The sequence below is a fragment of the Motacilla alba genome, chromosome 4, assembly GCF_015832195.1.
Source record: "Motacilla alba alba isolate MOTALB_02 chromosome 4, Motacilla_alba_V1.0_pri, whole genome shotgun sequence".
NCBI classification, from domain to species: Eukaryota; Metazoa; Chordata; class Aves; order Passeriformes; family Motacillidae; genus Motacilla; species Motacilla alba.
Genome location: NC_052019.1, coordinates 60,592,248 through 60,614,154, shown reverse-complemented (window position 1 = coordinate 60,614,154; position 21,907 = coordinate 60,592,248). Strand labels below are relative to the sequence as shown.

The window sequence follows — 21,907 nt, the reverse complement described above, 5'->3', positions numbered from 1 at the left end:
AGGATATAGATAATACAGAGATGGTTTTGTTATTGCTGAGCAGGGCTCACACGCAGCCAAGACCTTCTCTGATTTTTGTGCTGCCATACTGGAGGAAGTTGGAGGTGCCTGGGAGGGTGGGAGGAGACACAGCCCAGACAGGTGATCCCAACTGACCAAAGGGATATTCCAGATCATGTGACATCATGCTCAGTATAGAAAGTGAGGAGTAGAAGGAAAGGGAGCATATTTGGAGTGATGGTGTTTGTCTCTGCAAGTTACATGTGATGGGGCCCTGCTCTCCTGGAGATGGCTGAACAGCTGCCTGCCCATGGGAAAGCAGGGAATTCATTCCTTGTTTTGCTTTGCTTGTATGTGTGGCTTCTGCTACACTTTTCCCTGTTAAATTGTCTTTATCTCAACTCATGAGTTTTCAGGCTTTTACCCTTCCAACTCACTCCCTGATCCCACTGGTGGGGGAGGGAGAGAGTCGGTGCCTGGGGCTTGGTGGCTGCCTGGAGTTAAACTGTAATTGCAGCTTGAAGTACATAACACTTGACTCAAGGCTATCTTCTAGTTGAAAAAAACAGAAATAGCATAGAAGGAATGTTTTTTTCCAATGAGAGGATAAAGCTCAGTAATAGATACAACTGCTTCACTTTCAGTCTCACCATAACACTCCTGCTCAGCTAAACTGGTGAGCTCTAGTCAGAGACCAGTCTTTTCCCTCAGCATCAGGAGTTGACACCAGGATTTGAAAGAACAGTGGAACCTCATACACTAACCAATCCAAGTACCATGGCACACTCTGCCCTAGGCTAAGCTGACCTACCAACTCATATGCAATTCCTCAGTATACTTTTTCTCATTTGTTCAAAATGTTTTGCTCTATGCCCAACTAGTCCATGTTTCTTACCAAAATGGGTACAACACATCATCTACTTTTTACTTTTAATACCTAATTTCTGATAAGAGGTGTCTTCTAGCTACAGCATCCTTTGTTACTGGATTACCAAGAACTGGATCAGACTGGGCACTACAGGCATGCCAGAAGTTTGCAGAGCAGCAGCACTGGGATTCACCAGGGCACGTGCAACCAGGTCGAGCTGTTCTCCCCACCTTTAATACACTTGGACGGCCTTCTCTGACCTACTGCTTCTGCATTCAAACAAGCTGTAGATTTAGTGTTTATGCAGCAGCTTCGTTGTCTTGCTGTAAGTATTCTGATGGAATTAAAACTCTTCCTGATGCTTTTTTATCAGTTACTGTATGGCAGCTACTGCTGACAAACGCAGTTACCACAGTTCCATTCTGATGCTGCAAAATTAAAGGTTAGTAATGAAGACCCTCTGACAGGCCCTCCTCCAGAAGCTTGTAGAATACCTAGTAGGTACTAGACCTGGCTGCACAGCCTTCCAAGCAAAAGCGTGGTCTCTGTCTGACCAGCTGCTTTCAAGCTGCTCCTGTTCTCTCCCACAGTTCCTTATATGCCACACCCTATATCCCACACCAGCCTCCACTACCTGAGTTTATGACACAGCACCTGACTTCTACTGCAACAGAAGCTCCAGAATCATTGTGTAAGAACCCACAAAGTGCTTCTGTCTTTGCAACAGTTTTGATGTCATATTTCCAGTAGGTTCAATACATCACAAAACAAGCTTTTTATCTGTGTAACACAACTTGTATAACAAAAACGTTTGCAGGTCTCAACCCTCAGCACTAACACGCAGAACTCAGGAGCTGCAAGATGCTACAATGAAGGAGGTAAATACCACAGAACTTCCAGGTGTTAACAGCTTCTGACTAAGCTGAAAGACAGACTCGAAGAAAAGCCATAAAGAAATATTTTTCTCAAGTTCTTTTTTGTTTTTTTAGTAGTGGAAGTTCTATATAAAACAACCTACAAAAAAGCTCTAAAATAGCAAGCCCCAACTCTACAGAATAAATAGATTGTATCTCCAAGCACAAAAAGCACAAGACATAGGTACTTCTGAAGCCATACTCACTTTCTGTGTAGCACTCCTGCACATACAGTAAGCCTTTAAAAATACTTACATTTTCCCAAAAGTTTCACACCATTGTATGCCAGCCAGCTGAATTCTTGTGTAGCTTTCTGCTCACCAGCTCCCACACTGCTACTAAAGAACAGGGAACAGCAGATCTTGTCATGAAACAAGCAACTTCCAGGTGGTCCTGATCAAGTGGGCAGCCTCATCCAAACAAACTTGGAAAATATCAGCTCACCTGGCTGCTACCCATAGCAATTCCATTCTTAAAGAGGACCTGGCTCACACTTGAGAGCTTTGCTGATGTGATCAGGAGGTTAAGGAAGGCTACTAGAGCAAAACAAAAAATGTTGCCTTGTAAACTGGCTCACGTTACACCAGAGATCCACTTGTGGATGCCTCTTCTTGTTACAGGAGCCCGAACAGCAAAATAATTCTTGTCAACCATTGCATCCCCTGCTGTGTGGGTGGGGTGGGAGCAAAGCTGACAAGCTCTTTAAAGAAAAATGTCTTGGAGCTGTATCCTATGTGTCCCTAAGGGTGTGTAAGCTTGCTGACAGGCTTAAATTCACTTTAACGTAACAGACAGCATAAAGAGAAATATTTTAGGGATCTGCAAACCTAAAAAGGTCAGTAGTCCACTTAAAGATGTTAATTCTTAGTGCTGAAGACTTCCACGACAGCTTATTCAGCGGCGAGACATTGTAATAAGGCCCCCACTCTGGCTTTGGCATCTTAAATTAAAACAAAGTAGTAGCATTCAAAATGGTGATTATGGCTTCAGATTAATATAATTTTTTGGTACATATGTAAACCCATCCACAGTCACAGCAGAAAGGCTACAGTGCTTTTTCACACTGTTACCAGTAGACACACTAACATTTGTCTGTGTAATAAAGCACAACCACCTCATTTTCCCTCTAGTATGACTTTAATAGTTAAAAATCAAATCTGTGCAGAGTGTACTTTATTTGTTCACATTACATATTTGTGGTTAAAAACCACTTAATCTGACAGTTTAAAAGCATTCTTTTAAAACAGAAGAATTAAACATAGCTTGTGCTAAAAAAAATCTGCAAGTTACGTGGATGTAGTATTATACAGGAGTATAAAAATCAACAGTACTCTACAGAAAATATTCTCAAAACAGCAAATAAAGACTAGGCATGTAGGCATGATCCTGAAACAAACAAATATGAATTAAAAAACAGCTAACAAAATCTAAAAAAAAATCCCAAATACCTGTATAAAAAAAGCAAGGATTCAAAGTGCAGGTGCTCCAGTTTTCATTTTAACATATTATTCAGTAAGTCAATACAGGATACTATTCATTTCATATAAAGTGACAGTGTTCTCAGTAAGATTTAAACATTCACTTACATTATCTTGCAAATTTTTTTTTCATTACTGCTGCTTTACACTGTAGTAAATAAAGACTTATGCAATACAGGCTTTTATTTTCTTAATCTAACAAGGATATAATAGGTTGGTGGTAAAGGTTAGTTTTAAGAACTAAGCTATATTTGCTGTAGATCCAGCCTTAGAAGCAGATATATATACTTGTTTTTCCTAAGCTTTTAAAAACAGACTTCAAATTTTGTAAAGAGACTCTACCAATCTGTTCTGAGGCCTGCATACGCTGTCTTTGGAGAACACTAGCAAAGATTCCAAGTCCACTGGTTAGGAATACAGCCCTGGGCAGGATCATGCTGGAGATCTTCCTTTGGTGGCCCCAGCTGGAAAAAACGCTTTCTCTCTGCTGAACCCAAGGAAAGGCAAACGGGCAGAAACCGTCAGATGTATCCACACTTGCCTGGTGTGGCAGCTAGGCTGGGACGGATTTCACACTTTCACTTGAGCATACCAGTCTCAGGCAGAGGAAGTTAGGAGCCAGGCAGGTGCCACTGAAGTGGTCTTTCATGTATTCAGAAAAGTAAAATCAAAGCATACGTTCAAAGCCTCTTTGGAAAAAAAAATATACTAAATAAAATTATGCTTCAAGGATGTTGCCTGGAACTTATTTTCACCTGAGGTCCTTTTCAGGTGGACACTGTCCCTTTAAATTTTAGGTTCTTCCCATTTTGTTTTTTTTTTTTTTTTCCCCCAAGCATCAGATCTCTATATATATATTTTAAATGCTCATAAATATTGGCATTAAGTTTATATTTAGAAATTAAGAACTAATCTTTACCATTATACACTGACAGCAATATTAATAATACACACACTTCACTGACAAGCATTTTTTTTCTGTATTTTGAATAAAACTTGCATGTGTAACATTTCCCACAGAAAGAGTGATTATACTTGAAGTTAGTTATGTTTGCACCCCAACATTTTCACATTAGTGAAAACAACTATGTTTTGAAAATACCAGGACCTCTGCCAGGTACTAATAAATAGAGAATAAAAAGAAAAAGTTAAATAAAAAACCCAATTGTCTTTTATCCCGACATAGTAGAGATTTCATAGTCACTGGCCGAGGTTATTGGTTTACCCCTCATCCTGATGTTTTTAGCATTAGTAATCCTAGCCATCATGGACACAGGCTTGTCAAAGTACCTCACCAGCGCTGGCTCAGTCAAAAGGGAGGCTAAAAATTGTTCAAAGGTGATGGCCCAGTCCCTGTCAATGCTCGTGCTCCTGCGGAGGGCAGGGGTGTGGTTGCTCCGCACAAGAACCGTGTCTTCCCCGATGTCCTCGCAGTGCAGCTTCTCCTCCTCGTGTGAGCCCGCACTCAGCACCGAGTAGGAGGACATGGAACTGTCATCTTTCGTGTCATCATCAGAAATGAGCATGGAAGAACAGGCTCCATTGTCCCTGGGAGAAGAGTCTTCCAGCTTAATGTCTTCCATCTGCATGCCCAGGGCACTGTCAGTGCCAGCCGCCTCCTCCTCGCTGGCCATAAGGGTGCCCCGGAACACCTTGTGCTGTTCCAGGGGGTACTGATGGTGCTCCTTCTTCTGGAACAGCTCGCCCTGAATGGCTTTGCTGCAGTTGCTGCTGTCTGTGTCATTGGGGGGCTGCATGCTGAAGAGCTTCCCAACCTCCCCAATCTCCAGGAGCAAGCTCGTCACAGCAGCTGTAGCATGGTACAGGTCCTGCTCATTGGGGTCTTCACTGAACATGTTGTACATTGTCTTGCACAGCTCAATGAACTGCCCCTAAACACAGAGGGAAGGAACATTAACAAGAACAGGAAAAAATCATGCTGACATCTTCCAAACCAGTTTTAAAACACTGTGATTGAGGCAGGACACAAGAATTTATGTGACCAAAGTGAAATTTGAAATAATCCAGGTGCAGTCTAGGAAGCATTTTCTATGACTGGGCAGATTGGTATGTTGCATCTCTCAAAGGTATTTAGAATAAATTACTGGATGTCTTGTCCAACATATCACAAACACACTTCTCTGCAGCCACAGGAGGGCAACAGATGGTGAGCAGTGCATTCATTTTGGTGGATTTTCTTGTAGGAATGATGCTAAGTATAACTTAAGGGTTTGCTAAAACTGATGAGAAGTAATGATAAATGAAGACCTGCAGCACTCCTTAGTTGACAGGAGTAACTTAGTTGGATACAAGTCTTTTGAAATTCAAAACTGATAAATTAGATGGGAAGATTTGCTCGAGGCTACCTTAAGAATCATTCTTCCACAGGAAATAAACCTTCCCTACATGCTGTGGAGGAAACAGCTATCCCAATGGGTCTCCTCCTCAGCAGCTGTGGATCTGAAGGGATTGAGACTAGCAGTACAAATTACAAAACATAAAATACTACTTTGAGGTTATGCTTATTAGATATTAAGAGCTGGCAGGTGATATTCAGTGTCACATCCTCTGTCTAGAGATCAAAATTATATGTTTTACTATTCCTATATGTGCATATCTCATTTCTGGGATATTTTGGGAGCTGAATGCCAGTTTAAGTATTTTGTAAACAATAAACTTCTGCAATCAGCTGACTGCTACTCTGGTAAAAAAGTACCTGCTCAAAATAAAACCTTTGTTCAGTGTTAATACATTGAATATTTATAGATATGTGAAGAAAGTTTAAGTTTAATAAAAAGTAAGTGGCAGCAGAAATACCTGATTCAGCTTGGGTAAGTCCTTTGTGTTTTTGGCTTTGGATTTATTCTCTTGGCTCCACATTCTCAGGTAATTTCGATTCTCTTGTGAGCTCTTCTTGCCTATTGCAAAGAAATTACCCAGAGATGGAGGAAAAAGTCCCTGAAGAAACCTCAAATTATGACCTTTATTCCCCATTTTCAAAAGGAGCATCTTAACATGAAATGAATCATGTAACTCACAAGGAGACACCAAGCATACCTTTGTCTGTTTTCAGACTCACTGTAACAAACCCATCATCTACGCCATGTTTGTTCCTGCTGTCTAGGCCAACAACTAGGAAGTGGAGAGGCAGGGGGAGAGAGAGATCAATGTGGATTTAGATACAGACATTGTTTTCGTGTGTTCAGTGCAAAATAACAAAATGTTTACAAATATTTACTAACTCTGCAAAAAAAAGCAGAGTAAAAACTACAGGAATAAATTATGGGTTTTGTTTACCCTTAAAACTGCCCATAAATTCAATTTAATTTATAATATCACTTCTTAGGCTGGGACAACCTTAGGTTTTGTCCACATAGCACAATGATTAACCTGTGCTAACACAACACATCTCCTAGCATGATACATGTTTGGTGATTATACTAGTGCATCCTCTTTTGATACTCAGGACTTGAAATTACCATTTCTAGACTATTAACTCTTACCTGTATTTTCAAACAACTTTCCTCTCACTTACAACCTGAAGGATGGGTTATATTTTTCTTGAATCAAAAAGAAACTTCAAATCAAGTATCACAAGAAAGAGAAAGTCATTTAAAGCAGAAATGATGAGACGCTGGCTCTCATTAGGGCACATGAGATTTCAAACGCTGAACTACATTTTGATGTATCTTGCTCTTGCTGTCTTAGAATCCTTTAAGTTCTGACCCAAATACATCTTGAAAGTCAATCTATTTATTCTTATTCTACACAAAATTACTTCTACTACAACACGTGGTGTTATTCTGCAAGTATTTCTGCAATGCACAATTCAGGGGGACTCTGAGTGTACACATGCCTGCACCTCTCAAGATATCAACATATATATATACAAACATATACAAATGCTTTATACTACTTTTTACAGAGAATACATTGCTAACAAAGTTTAATCAAACTAGAAAGTAGCTCCCTAGAAAGACATGTTGATTGAAATGCATCACCTCATCTTCTCATGCCCGAGACAAGAGATGCCTACCATGTGTACAGTCTGGCGTGATGTCCTCAAAAAAGTACTGAGTAGCTTCAAAAGCAGAGTCTGGCTCTTCTTGCTCAGGAGATGGATCTAAGCAACATAGCAAGATTCTTTCATTAAAAATTTCACCCTTTAATTAAAAATTGAAAGATATTTCCGTTAATACATTTAGAATGTTGATTTCTAGGAGTATGAGGGTGTAAAAGTGCGAGGGTGTGATGGGCTAGGAATCATCTCTTTCTAACTCATACGAGATGAACAACTGGGCCTGAATTGTCTCCTTCCCAACATCCAATACTGTCTCACTTTTACTGTTTGCTTCCAGAGGCTGGCTTACCCATCTTCTCATGCCAACTTCCATTACTTTCTTCTGTACAGCTCAGTGTGTCCTAAGCAGGGTTTGCTCTCTTTCCTACCTTGAAACAATCTGTCATCACTTGGAATGAGCTTGCCAGTCCCCAAATATGAGAAGTTGCATTCTTAAAACCAGGTATTTTTTGTAATAGTTCAATTTCTTTTTTAATTTTAAGTATTTTTAGAAAGTGTTTGAAGTATTTTTTGCCATTTAAATTACAGAATCACTCAGGCCTACCTCCAAGCAAAACCAGCTGGGAGCAATCAGCCATGTTCAAAGCATACAAAGGTGAATGTCCTCTCCAAGTTTTTAGATATGTTTACCACAGCATGTAGATGTGCACAAGAATTAAATTACCCAAGCAGTAGCAATGTTATTAAAGTGCATGTCCAGTAAGGACAGCAGTAGGTTCTTTATGGCATGTGCGTGACAAGCCAGAGAGGACACAGTTCCAGTATAGAACTTTCAGAACTGTTCTGAGGTGTTGTCATCCCTTCTTCACCCTGAACTGCTTCTCTCACTTAGCTGAGTCCAGGTTTGTACGGCTCCCTGGAAAACACATCTATGAAATGACCTGGAGCTTCCCTCTGCGAACAGTTGTGTCAGCCCAGAAGGGAAACCAAGAAGAAAGCCTGGGGACAAAAATGAGGAGCCAGGACATGCAGGAACATTTCACACTATCTTAATTTTCAAACTCTTAAATAGGGTGCATTATGGTAACATATGTTGTAGAACACTGAATTTATGCCTGGAGGATATCACCAATTTCAGCTTAACAGGCAAGAGACATTTATATGTTTGTGGAGGGAGCATACGAGGGCTGTGAGGGTGCTTTCAGACTTTCCAAATCTGTCTGGTTAGAGTGGAAGATTCCTTATTTTATTGCTGCATAAACAGCTACAATAATTCCCACAAATTAATTTTCAATTGGGAAAGCCAGTCATAAACAACTCTGCTCCAAATTCCTGTTCTCAGCAAAACAAGAGCTATTTTAACATCATTTACTTACCAGGCAAAACATGCATTTTATACAGTAGCTTCAGCTTCTCTGTAAGATCTCCATGGCAGGCTGCACCTAAACAACATTACATGCAGTACATTACTAGTCAGCATTCCGTGCCATTTTATTTGTTATTGCCACAGTAACAGCTGCTACATTCACTCTGGGAAGTACTATATCCCTTTTAAAGCTCAAGATCATAAGGCAGTCACTCAACTTCTAAGATCATACAGTAAAAACAGTAAGAGAACACAGACAAATCTACCCTGAATTTCATACCTCAATCTTGGGTTCTTTCGTAAATGCCTATTTCACAAAACTCTGTCTATGGTTATGGCATTATCACTTAGAAAGGCCTCCAGCTGGAACTTAACAAGATCTTTTTTGTGTGGACTTCAAACCTTCTGATCTGAGGATCTGATAACATCACATGTCTCAGAGCAGTAAGATATTTAAAGAAAAAAAAAAAAAAAAAAAAAAATTCAAATAAACAGCATTTTTCATAGCTTAGCCATGGGCTACACTTATGTTCAGGCAATACTTTGTAGTGATTTTTCCACATCAACCCCTATTTGTTTCTGGACTACACTAGAATTAGCAGTATGAAGTCCAAGAGGTCCACTGAAGCCCCTCCTTCCAATTAATTAAATGGACAGTAGTTAATTTTAAAGTAACTAAATAACTGATACTCAGACTTTTTCATAAATCTCACTTGTTGTGACATGCCATCCATAAATAAATGAATTAATTTTATTAATTAGATTGTGCGGAGATTAATTTTACCTTACAGGTGACTGTGTCAACGTACCTCTGCTATGCAAACTACAGAGCGTGGCAAGTACTAACAATCACAGTCTCTTGTAAAGCTTAACACTCCAATAAATACAGATGTTAGGCCAAAAAGAAGATGAGCACAACATTAGCCATTTTGCTTTCAAAGTGGTCCTTTTTAAGCACAAAACCTTGTTATGTTCCCATCTGGTGTATCACACCATGCAGATAATGCATTCTCTTCTGGTAAAGGCAACATGCCATAAACAAAGGACTGAATGGGCTGCACTTCTGCATCCCTCCATCAACAGGGAACTGCAAAATAGGATTCAGGGCACAGGGTGACATGTGTAGGCTTGTTGCTCCCTCTGTCCCCAGATTTGAAGAGAAATGAAAATCTCCATAGCTACAATTTGAGATAAATCTGTATGTGCTTCCTGATGCACACTTCTCCTTCCTTCTAATGCATCCCTTCTCCTTTCTGCTCAAAATTAGGAAGAGCATTGCCAGCAGGTAAAGGGAGGTGATCCTGCTTCTGAAAGACTTGGAGAAATGGTAAGGTTACCACCCTGCTTTTTGAATATCCTCCTGCATTCTGTGGTTGAAAAAACCCTGTTTGCAAAAAACAAAACAAAACAAAAAACACTCAAGTACTCCTTGCAAGACACAGCTTTCATGGTGCTGACATTTGACAGGAAGCTCTGAGTACTGCAGTCAGCAGCAGCCACTGGAGAAGCGGGGAGCTGTGTGCTCTGAGAAGGGAGTATCACAAAAACATGATGGGAGGCAGGAGGCCACTTGGGATCCATGTAGAGATCTCTGTAGCTCACTTGGATGTGCAGTCAACAGCTGTCATGCTATAATCCAGTGTGTTACAGGAGTGCAAGGGAGCTTTGTCAAGACTGAATAACTCAAAGAGCTACTAACCAAGGCTGAAAACCTCTTCCTGAGCAGCACATCTCATTGGGCAAACCACTCCTATATTTGGACTATATTATTGTAACAGGGCAGAGAGTAAACATAAAGAATACACCAGGTTATTCCATCTTTGCTCAACTGAGGCCCTAGAGGCACCTGAAGTAGGAGGTTCTTGAGCTATTTGTTGCAGGGACAATGAAAAAGAAATTGAATGATTAAAAGTCCTGGGGGCATGGTGAAATATGCTCCAACAGGTCCGTTGTTCTTTTGTTGAATATGTTGTTCTGCCTACCACTCATGTGCTTCTCAACTAAAAAAGGTGTCAGCAGGGTTGATTTACTTTTTAAGGTGGGTGGGGAAAGGCAGCTTTCAAATTACACCACAGTGGGCTTAGCTTCCGAAAAATACGAGATTTCAGAATGAGCACTTTTGATTGTTTTGCCCATTGAAGATTTTAGATCAGTCATGTTGGCTTATAGCCACATTTGTGCATTTTACATTCATTTCTGTTCACAGTGCTCAATACTGGCCCTTGTTCTTATTACTCATTATTGGTTCCAAAACTTGCTGTCTCAATCAATAGCTGGTTGACTGTTACTAACAGCATCCTGTAAACTGGAAGAATAAGTTAATTCCTGGTCCTCAAAAGGCCCCAGAGTGTTACCTGGAACAGCACCTCAGATACAAATCACTGCATCACAGGAAGCACTGGGATTTTTTGGGTGGCGTGAAGGGGAGGTGTGCAGCCAGTTTTACTGCCACAGCTATTTTGCACTTACATGAGAACAGGTGCTACTACTTCTGTACAGAGGTTTTAATGCAAGGCTGAATTTGGAGCCCTAATGCTTAAACATACTGTTAACAAAGACTTGCTGAAAGCCAGACAGGGAAACCTTTTCACTCTCAAGATGAATCAAAATCTAGAGCTGGCGGAAATTGCACATTGCCATGAAATGACACATGGTAGATGCTGAGATGTTGGTCACTTACAGCAAACAACTCCTGCTATATTTAAAAAAGGAGTGGCTGGCTCCTGCCTCATCTTTACTTCCTCATGTTAATCCTGGGGCTTGTAGTGTTGACTTTCACGTCCCAAAATCTTGCTTCTTCAAGACTAAAAACATTCAGCCTCCCTCTGACCTGCACCACCATTTTCTCCTTTTCAGGGGACTTTCACACTGTTCTCTGCAGTTTTGGTTACTGATTTCAGAAGCAGGAGAGGCAGTAGCTCACACTCTTAACTAATGCCTAGGGGAAATACACCGTTAAGCACTGGTGTTGCAGTTAATTTTTGTGCTGAGAGTTAGCAGTTGGTGAAATCCTCAGAGCCTAATGGATCTGTTCATGTGTTGTCCTTTTCCCAGTGTGATACACCACTGACTAATGTAGATTCACCTACTAAGATCTGAGGCAACCACTGTCACAGGCATGATAAAATGAGCTGAACAGAAACAAACTGCTTTGTCATGTTAGTTTGAAAGTGCCGTGGATCCTCCTTACTTAGTCCAGAGACGAATTCACGGAAGTTGATGAGCAGATCTCCATTTTCATCCAGAAGCCTGAACAAGCGGGCAGCCAATGTATCTGAGTGAGTCCCACAGGCCCAGGGGAAGAGGAGGGCAAACATGCCCTTGAACTGCTCGAAGTCAATGCGGTACTGCTCCAGGTAAGGCAGGCTGGGGTCGTGCCGCTCCGTGGCGTTGCTGTTTCCTCCCCAGTAGCAGCTCGTCAGGTGTTCTGCCTAAACAGAAGGCAGACATCGTGAGATTGTCAGCACCTCTATAAACAATTCATCACTCTCCGTGATAAAAAAAATTCCAAACAACTCTTCCACATGCATTCTTAAAACAATGCAAGATAACAGATGCATTTCAATTCATCCAGCCCTTCCGCTTTTGGAAGGGGTTTCTCCTCTAACCAGCATAAAAAAGCATCCCTCTACTAAAAAAAACTTTTTCTGCCTTTTGGGCAGATGAAACACGAAATACCTGTTTTGGCCAGAGCTGTGACTTCACAGGCTTGTTGTGCTTAGTCACCCTCTGCACCCTCATCAGGCAGCAAAGTCAGAGGGCTTGTGAAATCTTTATTTAATCTTTGATCATATGAAAATAGCTATTTATTTGAAATATTTTTTGTAGATTCTCAAAAATAGTGAAAAATGTAGTTCCTTCAGTCTTACAGAATTCAGTGGAGGTTCTGGGGCTGATTTTGCCAGAATCTAATTCAAAACAATTCAGAAGCTCAGAGAAAAAGATCCCAGCACTGCACAGTGATCAACCAGGGAAGACCATCTGACTTGGTCTCACTGATTTCATGGAAGACTGAAAGAAGGCACTGTAGGATTTGGACAACTTGGACTTCTTGTTACAGATGGGAAATTACCAGGATATAAATTTTTCATCATATTTAAAAAAAAATCTCTCGTTACAACTAAACAGAGGAAGAAAGTAACTTAAGACATTGTGCATGAAGGTGAAGCTAACACATTTAAATGCTCACCTTTAAATTTGTGGAGCTGTACAACCAACTTATGAAGACACATCACTTTGTGGCATTTAATTCCCATTTAATGCATTAAAGCATTAACAAAATCAGCTAAATGGCAAAGATCAGCTACTGCTATACAAAAGTATTAACTGTCTAAGATAATAGAATAATTATGATAAATTCCAAAACTTGGGTCAAGTAGAGAGACACATATGTTTAGTTTGTAATGAGTGATCAAAAGCCTCTATCCAATTTTTCATTTTATTTTTTTACCAGTATATACTTTTTCTCCATGGACAAATCAATTAGTGAACTAAACCATTCCCAATGTTTTAAAAACTGCTTGAGTTTAGGATTTTTTTGTATATCAAAAATAGAGCAGATAATTCAAGTTTATATCAAGATACACAATAATAACTGACAGACTTGACTTGGTGCTTAGAAAAGACAGTCGCACATCAAAAATGAACATTTACACTTCCGGGAGGCACATGATCTTATCTTCACTTAATTTTACCTTGAAAAGTGCATATAGTTCCTCCAGTTCATCGATAGTAAAAGAAGTCTCTGTCACAATAGTTCGTACCTTTTGAAACACAACATTAACAGTTACAGATTTGAAATCCATGTTCCACTGAAAAGCTAAGTTAAGCTTCAGAAACTGACTGAACTTATTATGTGCAAAGAACATTATTTCAGTACTGACCACATTGCGCTTTGTAGTATCTTCGAGGGTTTGGATGACTTTCAGTCTTTGTTTGAATCTCATTTGTTCAATTAAATCTGCCCGGATACTCCCAAATTTCTTGAAAGAGAAAAAGTAGTACATGATTGTCTGTGTATTAATATTCAGAATATTCAGCTTGCCTTTAATGTATTAGAAAAATTAATTTAATTATACGATGTGCCACAAACGTAACTGCTGTTAACGCATTTTTCAAACACATTACAAAATTACAAAGACTTCAGGAGTATATAACTAGATTTCATTTTTCCCAAGAACTCATTTTAATTTGAAAGATCTTTATTCAATTTCAACCTGTAATCTCAGTACACAGAAATTTCTTGCTTGGCAAATCTCTGTGAATAGATTGTTTCGTAAGTCCTCCTGCAGAGTTAGATTTCAGCTTGTCCTGGAATGTCTCATAATCACAACAGAAAGAGAATATTAAACTAACTGGATCTCTAATGGCTGAGACACTACAGCAGTCCTTACATTCTGAGGATCTGAAACAAAGTAGCAAGAATGCAATTTCTACTACGAAAATATTTAATACCCAAGTCTTACTTTCAGAAGTTTTTTCCATAATGCACATAACAGTGTTAGGGAGCTCTTGCACGTACTACAAAAGCATCATGGGGGAAAACCTATTAGGAATAATATTCCATGTTTTCACATGCAGAGGAATGCCTAATCCCTAAGATTCATTTTTGAAGAAGTTTCTTGCCATCCAAAATCCACACACTTAGGAAAGCACAGATGATCAACAGGAACAACAATGCCAGACATCAACTACACCACATGTAAAGCACAAAGTGGTGGCAGGACACACTTTCATACAAGATGGATTTATATTTCCAGTGCAAGTGCATCTACATAAGCAGGTCATATGCTGGCATATCCTTGTATAATGACATTAATGCTAAAGCTGCATTTATCTATAAAGGTGTTCATCTTTATCATGTACCTAGGGAGTAAAAAGATGCTTCATGTACTTGTGAGCATGTTGCAGATAAAGAAGTCTTTTGACAAAAATGGAATGCAGATAAACGTTCGTGAATATCAGGTATCACAGAGGAATTTCAGGTATTCACAAAACCTTGAAAAGACAGATCTTTTGTGGCTCTGAGGCCACACCTATTCCAGTAATCAGTTTATTCACTGGTCTGGGGGGCCAAATAAGAAGGCCTGCTCACATCCATAAAACTAAAACTCACATAGTCTTCAAAAAAGGAAGGTTGCAGATTATTACCTTCTGGGAATGGTCCTTTGTCCATGCTAGGTTTCAAATTGTACAAGGAGCTGTTGGAAGGATGTCACTTGTTCAAGGTCAAAACTGTATCAAACCTTTCCACAGCACAGACCTTCCAGTGTCAGCTTTTTAGTTAATATGCTGAGATCCAGATGCCACTGTACACACAGCTGAAATGTTGAAGGCCAATTTTTTTCCCTAACTAGCTTAAACACAAATGAGTTAAACATGTAACAGCTCTGATTATGAGTCTACACTCCACAGACACCTAGTGAGTGATGCACAGACTTTTAAAACTGCAGTTATTATGCATAATTTCAGTCACTTCTACTGTAATTATTATGACACCAGGATCTATGGCTTCTGAATTACATGCAAATTGAATGAAAGGGTAAGTGATTTCTTACTGAAAACTATTTTCAGTAAATTAAGAAAGTACTGGCAGTATAAAATGCCCTTCTTATGTATATTCTCTTTAAAGACAATTTCTTATTTGAAAGTAGAAAGTCTGCTCAATATCATTGCAGAGAGGGGTGCTAATCACTTATTTACCAAGCAATTTTTCTGCATCCTTTTAACTTTCACTGGAGACTTCTCATATTATATATGATTACCTAAGAGCTGGACAGTGTCAGAGCATGATGGAAAGCAGGTGTTCATAAAACAATTCATGCATTGTGACTTGGCCAGTGCCATCAAATTCTCAGACTCATCACATTTTCATGACAAATATCACAGGACAATCTGGAAGACACAAGGTTTTCCCCTCTCCTTGGGGATGGTGTGTGTATGCTTGAGGGAAGGCAAAGGTCTCAAAAACCCAACGTTTTCTTCAGCTGTAGGTATTCCTATTATTTTTTAAATGATAAATGTCTACAAGATTAAGAACAGATGGTCACCCAGCAAGCACTCTTAGCAGTTTAAATTCTAAAAATTAACAAAAATATGCTAATTTAGTTTATATTCCATTCTTTGTAGCTGTAACAAAGCTATCAGTGAGTTTCCAGCCCTGAGTGCACATAACTAATCAAGAAACGTAACAGGTGTAACAAGTGCCCTAAAGTTTTTGAATCTTAATAGTTCACTAAAGAATTGTTAGGGGTTTTTTTAATAAATTAATTATCAGCAACTTTCTTGAAACAAATTCTCCTTGCAACCAGCTCCTGCTCTCCTCATGGTTCCTCACTCACCAAGCTAATTGTTTTGCCTAATTATACTGAAGAGCAGTTGGTTATTTACCTAGAAGGACATACAAGGTTCTGTGCTGCCAAAGCCCCAAAAAGACAAACTAGCTCTGCATGGAGTCGGATTATTTATTTTAGAGCAGTTAAGCCAATGCAAGCAATCTTCATAATGAGGAAAAGGGGAAAATGCATGGGAAACACAACTTCACATAAACACCTTCCTGGCCATTCTGACATCTACCAAACATCCATCCACCCTGATACATTTTTCCCTTCAGCACAGAATACACTAAGGACTGTCTACTTCCTCATTAAATGTGGCATGTTAAAGCAAGGGGGGTTTAGGGGCATAGGAAGTGCCTTTGAGAAAGCTGTGCTATTGCTAAGTATAAATTAACTCCATGTCAATAGAAGGGAATAATGGAAATGAAAGAAAAAAATCTTTACAGTTTTCCCTTAATTTTTAAAAAAATATGGGTGTGTCAGTGTAACCATCAGAGATACTTTAACTGATGGCTTTTTTTTAAAATTTAAGGACAATTAAACCAGTTTGCAGATTTTAGTTGGTTTTACAGGCCTTGTCCTTTAATAGATATTACTTAGTAGCAGCTCCTTTCATTTGGATTTTTTTTTAATTTTGGTGATAGTAGAGAATATAGTGGCCCATGGTCACAATCAGCACTTTTAAGGAAATGAAAGGCAAAAGAAACAAAGTTTCACTGACAATAGAAAGGTCTTTTGAAATCATACAGATTTCACTACTATTTCAGTTTGGAAAAGGACAAAAAAGCTTAAATGAGAATGAACTCTTTTCAAGTCAAAATTTAGCATTTTGTTTGTAAATCGCTTTTTGGTTGTGGGCTGCTCTCCTTGGAGGCCTCAGACTTCTCTATGAAAACAGCCCCAGTTAAAAGTCTTGGTTAAAAGAAGAAAAAAGTCTAACTCTTCTTCCTTGCTCCATTTCAGGCTTTTCAGATGAGTCTATATTTCTTTTATGTTCTTTCTGTGTCAAGCAAAGCCAAACTAGAGTATCAAATTCCTCTGTGAAGCAGAAGTTGTGTTAGTTGGCAAGTTCCTGCTAAAAAATCTTATCCTACCTCATAGGAAGATCTGATTAGCCTGAAGATATCCACCTCAGGATAAGGCTCTACATCATCACTGAGCAGGGAGTGAAGATGAGGAATGGGAGGAAGAGTGCTGTCCTTATTAGTTACGCTGTCCAAATATCTGTTGGGGGGAAAAAAAAAAAAGAGAAACCCAAGATAAATTTGTATGCCCTCCCTTCTGAAGGTTAACAGCATACAGGTTACATATTGATTATTACATGTAGAAGTGATCAAGCCATTCTCTAGGAAGAGTTAAGGTTGTATTACTGAAATTTATAATGAAAAAATTCCAAAGTTCCAGATGTATATGGAAAACGAAATACCACTACCAAGCTCAAGAAAATCAGAGGTTACAAGCAGCAGCACTAATTCTTTTGAAATGACTCAAGCCACTGAAATCTATTTGTTCAAGATCCTACCTAATCCTGTGTCCAACTTAGTCTATTCCCAAAACAATTTTCCTTAACATCAAGGCTTTTTCTTAACATTTAAAAGGTAGCAAGCTGAAGTAACAAAACTCATGTAATCCACTAAAATAATGAATCAAGTTAAATTTCTATAACTAGCTATGGGAAGTATATTTGAATGTCTTGAAACAAAAATTTGTATCTTGTTAGTCACTTAGCATTATTTTAAAATAATAGAAGGTGTACCTTATGTGGATGAAAGGAGACTACAAATATGTAAAAGATATACATATATGATGCTAGTTTAAATTTAGTATTTCAACACAGAATACAAACCAGAAAAGCAAGTGAAAAAAAAAAAACAAACCAAAACCACATATATGAAGATACTTAATTTTCTGTAATAAATACCTTCCCAAGACTGTCATCGCTTCTCCATCATCTTTACAGTTAAGCAACTTGTCTACATTAGCTTCGAGGACAGCGAGTGCTAACTGAAATATCACCTTTATTCCTTCACAGAAGAAACAATCCACAACTACCACTGCACTTTCAAATGGCATTACACTGAGGAAAAGAGTGAGGAACCAGGACAGGGAGATGGTAGAGATTACACCCAAATCCTGCATGCAGTCATAAAGCTGTGGAATGTAGTCACGAGCCAACTCTTCAAAGACACCCTGATCCACCAATGCTCCTGTTGAAGATAAATAAGGTGGAATTAATTCTGGAGCAACTGATAAATTGCCATTTAGGGGAGGAAAAAAAGAATCTATATATTCTATGTATACAAATAAAAAACCCAAGAATATTTTGCATGGTGCTTATGTACATTTTCTCACTTTCAAATGAGTAACAGACTCTATTACATTACTGAGCTATACATACAAATTGAGCTGTAGTAAGTTTTTTTCTGTTTTAATTATACACTCCATAATAAATAAAAACAGAGTAATTTGGTCTAGTACTAGCAGAAGTTAAATAGTGGCTTGATCTTACCATTACTAACTGGAGTAAGACCTCAGCAGCACCTGTTGAATGAGGCCAGGGTGACTGCGGGGGTTTAGATTTACTTGAAGAGAACCCTGTATTATACATTCCCATGCCAAAACACCAATGTTTTAACCAGGCCAGGAAGAACAATTTCTAAGGCTAAGTATCTCAAGTATTAGTGAGACATAATAAAAACAGATTCCACGAAAAATTGAAGTAACTCTCTTTGACATACACAAGGAAGCTCATCTGACAACAAGAGCTTTCTGATACTTGTGCCCTTTCACATCAGAGTTTCAGGCACAAAGACTTCTACTGCAAACTGCTAAAGCTCCTGTTTCCACTTTACCTTAATCAGCTAATTGGATCATTTAAAATTCAAATTTTAGCCTCCCATCTTTTCTTAACACTCTACTTTACTAAACCCCAATTTAGAATGCCATCTCATCCTTAGTAGGTGATAAACTATTAGCAATAAAATTACCTCTTTAGGAAATTGCCTTTATTCTCCTGAGCAAGCTGTCTCGTCACTACCATGCACAGATGCATCTACCCATATATTTGTTTCAGTACAAATAACACCAGTTAATTTGGTTATTTTTGGTACCGTTGTTTCAAAAATACCCCCAAAGCATACCAACAACTCTTGTGTTGTAGTAGTCAGGCAGCATACGCTCACACAGAGCCACCAGCAGCCAGAAAGCTTCCTCTTCTTTTGCATAAAGGAGGAGCACTGATGTGACAATATTCATAGCCTAAAAGAAAGGGAAATATAATTAATCAATATCTAGCACTGTATCTGGGCAGAAAAGTGGTTAGGAAATTAGCTACATCTCTCCCTGCAGATCCCAAGCTGTTCAAGTACTTCCCTGTAAAAACAGCAGTGTTTCCCCAGTGCTCAAAGAAAGGCTTAAGAAAGCTTCAAATCACAGAAAATTGTAAGGCTTTTCTTTACTTTTGCTGTTGTTGTTTCACTGGGGCTTTTGGGTGGTTTTTTTGGGGTCGGTTTGTTTTGTGTTGCAGATTTTTTTTGTGTTGCACAAAAATCAAGATTTTTCTTCCTAATCAAGGGCTGACTCAGGTCTGCAAGCATCCATTACACTGCTACTGATATTCTGCCATAGGTGCTCTTGGGGAATCTGGGTCTGGTGCAGCCAAAACACCTTCCACAGCACTACTGATGTGCCTGAATTCTCACTGTAGCTGAACCAAATCTCAAGGTTATTAATTACTGTGACAGTTTTTGGGACCAGGACCGAAGTGTCTTTCTGCTGCTCCTCTGTTAAATAATCTTTAAAAATGTTGTAGCTATGACTTAGTACCACATGTGTTATTAAATAATCTATGATGGTATCTGTTAGAACTGCTTGCACTTACTCAAGTTGGATCTGGAAGTCTTAATAGTCAGACATTAATCAGGCTTCTTAATACTAATGAATTTAAGTTTCTTCTTTGAAAAAAGTATGTAGGAAGGCAAGAAAAGGCCTAGGTGATAAACCAAAATTATACAGTAAGAAAGAATGATTTAGGACCAGAAACTAAAGTGACTTGAATTATGGGCATAAGAACCGCAAAACCACACACTGGGGTCAACATTAACTCCACAGATATATGGTTGGGACTCACAGTGATATCTCCTAGGATGCTTTATTTTTTGACAAGTATTTGGGAGTTTTTTGCTTGGTTTTTTGGTTGTTTTCCAGTTTTGTTTCTTTTCATTGTTTTGAATGATGGCATGGCATCATTGAAAGAGGAAAGGAGGTTCTGGAGGGTTATAACTAATACATCGAATAACATTTCATTAAAAGATGGACAGATTAAAACAGGTAAAAATTTAAGGCTGAACAAGTGCTTTGATTTTGAGAGAATTTTTTCTAATAAGAAAATAACCTTTCTTCAGGGTCCACTGTCATTTTCTGTAGACAGCTCTTGTAGCTATGATATTTTATGAAAATCCTTTTGTCAGGATTTTCTTCTCCTGAGAAGCTGAGAGGCCTCAGCTTCAAGATGTAAACAAATTACTATCTGCTACTGTGGAATGTAACAGGTGCTTCCTTGACTGGTCAATGTTGGATGTTTCTACTTAATAACCAATCAATGATGCAGCTGGGTCAGACTCTCTGGAGTCACAAGCCTTTGTTATTCATTCCTTTCTATTCCTGTCTCGCCTTCTGATGCATCTTTCTCTCTGTTCTTTTAGTATAGTTTTAGTGTGGCATTTTTAATATAATATATGTCATAACATAATAAACCAGCCTTCTGAAACATGGAGTCAAGATTTCTGCGTCTCTTCCCTTGTCCTGGCTGCCCAGAAGACCACAAGCTCTGTTATCGTCTGTCCAGTTTCTAGATATATGAGCAGAAATTATGCTTACAGAAAATCTCTCTCAACGTGTCTTGCTAATACTGCTGTTAGGTCCTTGTGTGACATCTCTCTGCCCACAGCATTCCTGCCTCTCTGCAGCACTGAGGTGTGAGTTCACAGCACCATCCACACCTCAGTGTGCTTCACACAGCCAAACCCTCACGTGCACAACTGAAGAAACAGGACTGCAAGGAAAGGACTGGTATTCCAGAAACTGAAGGAGTGCAGGGTATTTCAATTACCTGACAATATCCTATGTTCGGATTTCTGAAAGCATAAGCTGTCAAGACTCTCCTTAAAGCAGCAATACCCATCTCATTCTGGAATGCAGGGTGTTCTGGAAGGGAGCGGTGCAGATCCCTCTCTATCTCTTCTGTAGCAAGATTGTATTTTCCCATCGATTTCTCCACTAGGTCCTCATAGTAGCCAGGATGAGTGGTCATTTCATTAATGGCTCCTAGAAGTAGGAGAACAGTATTAAAACCAGGAGAAAACAGAAGGTTTAGCAGGTACAGTACTCCAACATGATAATCTGCTCCCCTTCCATTCTGAGTGTCACCAAGAACTTCGAAAGCAAGTATGAAAGTATTATTTCTTTAAAGATGATTAAAAAATTTAAAAGGACGTGCTTTAGTGATTATCAGCCCTTCCTCTCTTCTCAACAGGCATTTTTTATAATGAGGTTAAAATCCCTCTCAGCCAGAACAAAACAGGAGGCGTGAAGAACAAACCAACTGTGCAGTCACATGGTATCATGAGCTCCCTCTGCAGCTGGCTGTGGGTTTGGTTATCCTAAATAACTCAAGACTTGTCTCTGAGAAAGCTACCTGCCCTGGGAACAGAGTAGATTAATGTCTGGTTGCAGAGAGTATGACATGTCAGCCAAAAGCAAGAGACAAAGACTCATGAGTTCTATTCCTACTTCTGAAAATGACACTGTCATCTTGGGCAGGGCACTCAGCCTTAGGGATACCACTACATGCTCACAGAGTTGCTATGAGATTTCACTACTGACTTTACAGCTTCTCCAGAAATGAAAAGCTAGTGTCACTAGC

The 21,907-nt window shown here is 39.1% G+C and overlaps 1 protein-coding gene and 1 long non-coding RNA gene across 4 annotated transcripts in view; one reads left to right on the top strand and one right to left on the bottom strand.

The window, feature by feature from the left end:
• The first annotated feature begins 459 nt into the window (after window positions 1-459).
• LOC119700323 lies at window positions 460-3,960 on the top strand. Its single transcript, XR_005256737.1, has 2 exons — window positions 460-1,193; window positions 1,686-3,960. It is a non-coding gene; the product is annotated as an uncharacterized LOC119700323 (long non-coding RNA).
• The window catches only part of TBC1D9 (TBC1 domain family member 9), a 49,123-nt gene continuing 30,116 nt past the window's right edge, over window positions 2,901-21,907 (bottom strand). For 2 of the 3 annotated variants that reach the window (XM_038135263.1, XM_038135260.1), the window contains exons 10-21: window positions 21,095-21,309; window positions 19,125-19,242; window positions 17,906-18,191; window positions 17,079-17,208; window positions 13,531-13,629; window positions 13,342-13,410; window positions 11,838-12,078; window positions 8,658-8,723; window positions 7,297-7,383; window positions 6,318-6,392; window positions 6,078-6,178; window positions 2,901-5,152 (exon numbers count right to left, since the gene is read on the bottom strand). In XM_038135263.1, coding sequence (XP_037991191.1) covers window positions 4,433-5,152; window positions 6,078-6,178; window positions 6,318-6,392; window positions 7,297-7,383; window positions 8,658-8,723; window positions 11,838-12,078; window positions 13,342-13,410; window positions 13,531-13,629; window positions 17,079-17,208; window positions 17,906-18,191; window positions 19,125-19,242; window positions 21,095-21,309 — 2,207 coding nt within the window. In that variant the 3' untranslated portion in view covers window positions 2,901-4,432. The remainder of the gene's footprint in view (window positions 5,153-6,077; window positions 6,179-6,317; window positions 6,393-7,296; window positions 7,384-8,657; window positions 8,724-11,837; window positions 12,079-13,341; window positions 13,411-13,530; window positions 13,630-17,078; window positions 17,209-17,905; window positions 18,192-19,124; window positions 19,243-21,094; window positions 21,310-21,907) is intronic. The other variant, XM_038135262.1, reaches the window with a different exon arrangement.